General features: G+C 48.8%; 1 protein-coding gene and 1 long non-coding RNA gene across 8 annotated transcripts in view; one reads left to right on the top strand and one right to left on the bottom strand.

Moving 5' to 3' along the window:
* Positions 1–6736, top strand: part of LOC123745743 (uncharacterized) — a 178730-nt gene that overhangs the window by 130941 nt on the left and 41053 nt on the right. The gene's annotated exons all lie outside the window — the stretch shown is intronic.
* The window catches only part of LOC123745745 (protein turtle homolog A), a 129174-nt gene that overhangs the window by 91509 nt on the left and 30929 nt on the right, over positions 1–6736 (bottom strand). For all 5 annotated transcript variants that reach the window (XM_069317565.1, XM_069317564.1, XM_069317567.1 and 2 more), the window contains exon 2: positions 3077–3472. In XM_069317565.1, the coding sequence (XP_069173666.1) occupies positions 3077–3191 (115 nt within the window). In that variant the 5' untranslated portion in view covers positions 3192–3472. The remainder of the gene's footprint in view (positions 1–3076; positions 3473–6736) is intronic.

Below are 6736 nucleotides of genomic sequence, written 5' to 3'. Positions count from 1 at the left end.
TATACCTCCCTGAAGGGTGAGTTATACCCCCCTGAAGGGTGAGTTATACCCCCCTGAAGGGTGAGCTATACCTCCCCTGAAGGGTGAGTTATTCCCCCCCCTGAAGAGTGAGTTATACCTCCCCTGAAGGGTGAGTTATACCCCCCTGAAGGGTGAGTTATACCCCCCTGAAGGGTGAGTTATACCCCCCTGAAGGGTGAGTTATACCCCCCTGAAGGGTGAGCTATACCTCCCCTGAAGGGTGAGTTATACCTCCCCTGAAGGGTGAGTTATACCCCCCTGAAGGGTGAGTTATACCCCCCTGAAGGGTGAGTTATACCCCCCCTGAAGGGTGAGTTATACCCCCCTGAAGGGTGAGTTATAACCCCCTGAAGGGTGAGTTATACCCCCCTGAAGGGTGAGTTATACCCCCCTGAAGGGTGAGTTATACCCCCCTGAAGGGTGAGTTATACCCCCCTGAAGGGTGAGTTATACCCCCCTGAAGGGTGAGTTATACCCCCCTGAAGGGTGAGTTATACCCCCCTGAGGGTGTAGAGTATATGCTGCCTCCATGGTGCTAAGGAGCGGCTTTGTTAGTGCTGTTGTATGTGTTACCTATCTCCCTCCCTGCTTCCCTCCCTTTGTCCCTCCCTTCTTCCCTGCCTTACTACTCCCTCCCTCCCTCCCTCCCTGCTTCCTCACTCCTCCCTCACACTGAATACACCCGTCACCTTTCATATTCAACATTCTCTGTGCTCGCTCCTGGCTTGCTGTGTCCAGGTGTGTACGTGTGTGCGTGTGTGAGTACTCACCTATATGAGCACACGCGCACACGCAATTAGGTGAGTACACACACACACACACACACACACAGATAGAGCCCAATAGGCTCAGGAACCTGTACACCTGTTGATTGACGGTTGAGAGGCGGGACCAAAGAGCCAGAGCTCAACCCCCGCAAGCACAACTAGGTGAGTACACACACACACACACACACACACACACACACACACACACACACACACACAACAAAACTTGAGAGGTCCAAAAATATGTAACAAAGCCGTTCCTGGGCTAAAGAAACTGAGCTATTAATAATTACGAAACTGAACCTCACTTCAATAGAGGAAAGTAAGAGTTGTGCAGACATGATAACGACGTAGAAGATTCCAAAGGCGGGGATTGATTGACAAACTAGATATAAAATCAATGATAAGATTACGGAACAGTAGAACGAGAGGACATAATTGGAAACTGAGAAATGTCAGAACTTTCTCAGTCTCAGAGTTGAGAATTATTTAAGCTGACAAGACGAGGCAGTTGTCGAAGCCAATTCGATACAGTTTTAAAATTTAAATATGACAAGAAATCCGATGGAAATGACTCGAGTTGAAGTAATTATGGCCCTAAGCGGGGCTTAGGAGCAGAAGTTCAACCCTTCAAGCACGACTATGTGAGTACATTTAGGCGAGCACCCACGGTTATCTTGAGATGATTTCGGGGCTTTAGTGTCCCCGCGGCCCGGTCCTCGACCAGGCCTCCACCCCCAGGAAGCAGCCCGTGACAGCTGACTAACACCCAGGCACCTATTTTACTGCTAGGTAACAGGGGCATAGGGTGAAAGAAACTCTGCCCATTGTTTCTCGCTGGCGCCTGGGATCGAACCCGGGACCACAGGAACACAAGTCCAGCGTGCTGTCCGCTCGGCCGACCGGCTCCCTTACCTTGTGGGAACATCTTTCACATATAGTTAATATAATTGGTAGCGTCCAGCGCGGTAAATACCAGTTGAATTATTGCCACAGTAAGGAGTCCCGGGCCTTGTCAATGACACCTGGCAGCCTCGTCCATCAAACAACAACCAAGTATTACACTACATATTTCATCCTCTAACCCAAGCTCAACCACACACCACACAACCAACTCTCACCAATCAGATCCACAACAATTCCTTTACCTTTGCTCAACCGCCAACACTACCACCTTCAACCTGCCAAGCTATCATGCCCCTCAAACATCCCGTATTCAACCAATCAACCAATCTTCGACTCCACAAACTTGCCCTAAAAAAATTAGAGAAGATTGGTACATAAATGCTGATGGCATTTCAAACAAAACTGATGAAATGAAGCAAAGGATTAAGATCCGTATGCACCAGCATTTAAGACCACAAATCGAAAGGCCGAACAGTTGCAGTGTTCACCAGAACTAAATAAAGAGGAAGAGAATATGATAAGAGGTTGAGTAACAGTATTAAAGAGGAGGGATTTTTTTGAGGAAATTTGTAGTGTGAGGCAGTAACAAAGGCGTAAAACAATGTGAAATTTGTAACGGAACAAAACAGTAAATAGTCGCAGTCACATGCAACATTTTTTTATTAGAAATTAATGCAAAGATCCTAGTTATGGGTGATTTCAACCATCAGGAAATGGAATGAAAACCAAAAATTCTTATATAAACACATAGGACTAGAGCACTAAGCTCGTTCAGGCCTCAGAGTGAAACTTTATGTTACAACTTGTCACAGAGGACACGAGAGCACGTGGACACGTGGTGATACTCCAGGGATCCATGTCCTCTTCACCCAGAGTAAGGGACATGTGGTGAGGATTGAGACCTGTATGACTTAGAGAGTCCATTGATCACTGTTAACTTGACTTGATGTGAGTCTTCAAAGTTAAGGTGGAGGATAGTTCCAGAAGATCTCTTAGGAGCTGAGGGAGAGCTCTTAGTCTGCACACACTGAGTTGTGGAAGGGGGAGCTCTTAGCCCCCACACACTGAGCTGTGGGAAGGAGAACTCTTAGCCCCCCCACACAGAGCTGTGGGAGGGAGAACTCTTAGCCCCCCCACACCGAGCTGTGGGAGGGAAAGCTCCTAGCTAGCAAAACAAATTTCAGAGGATTTATACTTCTGTATTCTCTGAACTGAATAAAAACAGCTGTAAGAAAGAGTATTGGAACGTGTTTACTTGTGAGGGGGAACTGAATTATTCAGAAATATCTCATGAAGTTAAATAAAATAATTAAAATAAATAACAATATAAATAATGAAGGTGATCCATAAACACTATATAAATAAAACCCAATAATGCTTACTTTTTATGTTGGCCTGCGCGGTGACATCTTGCATCCAGAGAACGAAAAATAGGATATACCTGCCCGCCCATTGGCTGGCTGGGGCCGCTGACGTCACCCCCGGCCAGCCAATCATAGCTCTTCCGGACACCACTTGAGTTTCAAAACAAAATTTCAAATCTTGTTTCCGTTACCAAGTTCCCTTTCATCTATCCGTTTGTCATACTTTTAAGTGCTCTGTTAGCCTTCTGTATCCATATTATCATTTTTAATCACCGTTTCCACAATTGAAGTCTCCCCTCCCAGCTATTACGAGCATTGTCTACATTATATATACATAATATCCGTTATAGGAGGGTGGTTCTTGAGTGACGTCACGCACGCGGGTGCCCACTGGCTGATGTTCCTCCTACGCATCTGAAAGAAGAAAATATATCATTAAAGATATTCCTTCACTATTATATATATATATATATATATATATATATATATATATATATATATATATATATATATATATATATATATATATATATATATATATATATAAACCCGTCTAGTTGTGCTTGCGGGGGTTGAGCTCTGGCTCTTTCGGCCCGCCTCTCAACTGTCAATGAACGGATTGACTTTTTCCACACACACACACACACACACACACACACACACACACACACACACACACACACACACACACACACACACACACACACACACACACACACACACAGAAAGCAGCCCGTAGCAGCTGTCTAACTCGCAGATACCTATTTACTGCTAAATGAAGAGCGGCATCAGAGTGAAAGAAACTCTGCCCATTTGTTTCTGCCGTTCCGAGGATTGATCCCCGGTCCCTAGAATTACGATTCCAGAGCGCTGTCCACTCAGCCGTCTGGCCCGTTGTGTTGGTATGGGTGTGCATTAGAGCACACCCTTATTGTGCAGTGTTATCTTGGTGGGTAGATTGTGTAGAAGGCCATTACCTCCACTTGGGCTGGACGGTAGAGCGACGGTCTCGCTTCATGCAGGTCGGCGTTCAATCCCCAACTGTCATAAGTGGTTGGGCACCATTCCTTTCCCTCCGTCCCATCCCAAATCCTTATCCTGACCCCTTCCAAGTGCTATATAGTCGTAATGGCTTGGCGCTTTCCCCCCTGATAGTTCCCTCCCTCCTGTTGGCATGCCCAGCGGTGCTGGGTCTCCTCTTCGCTGGGTACTCGGGAGCCTCAGGAGCGTAAACTTGGTAAACTAAAGTTTACAAGGAGCGAGGAAAGCGCGTCGCTTGGAATTTGAAAACAACATTTAAGATTGATAGTGAATTGGGGGGCCGCCACTGTGGTAGTGAAGACTATGATTGGCGCCGACACCATCATCACTATCACAGCGGGGGTCTCGCCCCCCCCCCAACACCCCCCAACACCCCCTCCTTGCCCCCTAACCCCCCCCCCCCTGCAGGAGGGGAACAATGGAGGGAACAAAACATGGAGGCGCAGGTAAGGAGCTCCGTCGATAATTTACGAGGAAAGTTTTTCAGATCTCATTTCTTCCCCCCACCACCCACCTCTTCATTCATTCATTCCTTCCCTCCCTTTCTTCCTTCCTTCTCTCCTTATTTTTTTCTTTCATTCGATCGTTTACCTTCCCTTCATTAGTCGAAGGAAACAATATTTATTCCCCCTCACCCTGTTTCCTACCATCCAACCATCACCCTAAACCCACATATTTCACTATTAAACCTGACCCACATCCCCTGGAGCCCTGTTTCATGTGTCCCACACCCCCTGGAGCCCTGTTTCATGTGTCCCACACCCCCTGGAGCCCTGTTTCATGTGTCCCACACCCCCTGGAGCCCTGTTTCATGTGTCCCACATCCCCTGGAGCCCTGTTTCATGTGTCCCACACCCCCTGGAGCCCTGTTTCATGTGTCCCACACCCCCTGGAGCCCTGTTTCATGTGTCCCACATCCCCTGGAGCCCTGTTTCATGTGTCCCACATCCCCTGGAGCCCTGTTTCATGTGTCCCACATCCCCTGGAGCCCTGTTTCATGTGTCCCACACCCCTGGAGCCCTGTTTCATGTGTCCCACATCCCCTGGAGCCCTGTTTCATGTGTCCCACACCCCCTGGAGCCCTGTTTCATGTGTCCCACACCCCCTGGAGCCCTGTTTCATGTGTCCCACACCCCCTGGAGCCCTGTTTCATGTGTCCCACACCCCCTGGAGCCCTGTTTCATGTGTCCCACATCCCCTGGAGCCCTGTTTCACGTGTCCCACACTCCCTGGAGCCCTGTTTCATGTGTCCCACACCCCCTGGAGCCCTGTTTCATGTGTCCCACACCCCCTGGAGCCCTGTTTCATGTGTCCCACACCCCCTGGAGCCCTGTTTCATGTGTCCCACACCCCCTGGAGCCCTGTTTCATGTGTCCCACATCCCCTGGAGCCCTGTTTCATGTGTCCCACATCCCCGGAGCCCTGTTTCATGTGTCTCACATCCCCTGGAGCCCTGTTTCATGTGTCCCACATCCCCAAAGCCCTGTTTCATGTGTCTCACATCCCCTGGAGCCCTGTTTCATGTGCCCCACATCCCCTGGAGCCCTGTTTCATGTGTCCCACACCCCCTGGAGCCCTGTTTCATGTGTCCCACACCCCCTGGAGCCCTGTTTCATGTGTCCTACACCCCCTGGAGCCCTGTTTCATGTGTCCCACACTCCCTTGAGCCCCTGTTTCACCCCGAGTCGTCGACAGCAGCCGCACGAGGCAGTTCTGACGTGATTTGTAAGATCAGACTAGGAGGGAGGAAGGGTCTAGACCTGGCCAGCACGGTGGTGAATGTTTTAACATGTGAAGACCACCAAGAGCATCACTGTAGCTCACAGGGAAGAGCAGGGTGCTGGAACCAGGAGGAAGAGCAGGCGGAGGAAGAGAAAGATGGAGTAGGAGTGCTCTAAGAGGTAGAATAGGAGTAGAGAGAGAGGAGAAGATGAAGAAGCTGAAACAGGACAAGCAGGAGATAGGACAGAAACATGGGGAGTTAGGTGGTCTCTCTGTCTCTCTCTCTCTCTCTCTCTCTCTCTCTCTCTCTCTCTCTCTCTCTCTCTCTCTCTCTCTCTCTCTCTCTCTCTCTGCGCACGAAATCGGTGCACTGTGAGAGATTTTTCTCTCAAGATTCTCCCACACTCTCTTTCTCTCTCTCTCTCTCTCTCTCTCTCTCTCTCTCTCTCTCTCTCTCTCTCTCTCTCTCTCTCTCTCTCTCTCTCTCTCTCTCTCTTTCTCTCTCTCTCTGTGCACGAAATCGGTGCACTGTGAGGGATTTTTCTCTCAAGATTCTCCCACACTCTCTTTCTCTCTCTCTCTCTCTCTCTCTCTCTCTCTCTCTCTCTCTCTCTCTCTCTCTCTCTCTCTCTCTCTCTCTCTCTCTCTCTCTCTCTCTCTCTATCACCTCCACAGCTCGGCTCAAAAATTCACATTCCACACATGCAGAATCAATGGGCCATTTCCTCCACAAACACCATTAAGTCCAGGCACTATTGAGTACACCTGCCAATCACCTGCATTTCTAACGCTACAATCAATTCCTCCACAATCACGGCTGCTCCATTACTCTCACACGACAAGTATATTTGTGGCCCCGGGAGTGTCGCGGTCGTGTTGAGTCATTACCTGTATTCCTGTCACAGGTATAAATTG

Source organism: Procambarus clarkii, chromosome 88 (assembly GCF_040958095.1).
Source record: "Procambarus clarkii isolate CNS0578487 chromosome 88, FALCON_Pclarkii_2.0, whole genome shotgun sequence".
NCBI lineage: Eukaryota > Metazoa > Arthropoda > Malacostraca > Decapoda > Cambaridae > Procambarus > Procambarus clarkii.
The sequence above is the reverse complement of the archived record's forward strand: the minus strand, read 5'-3'. Positions and strand labels throughout refer to the sequence as shown.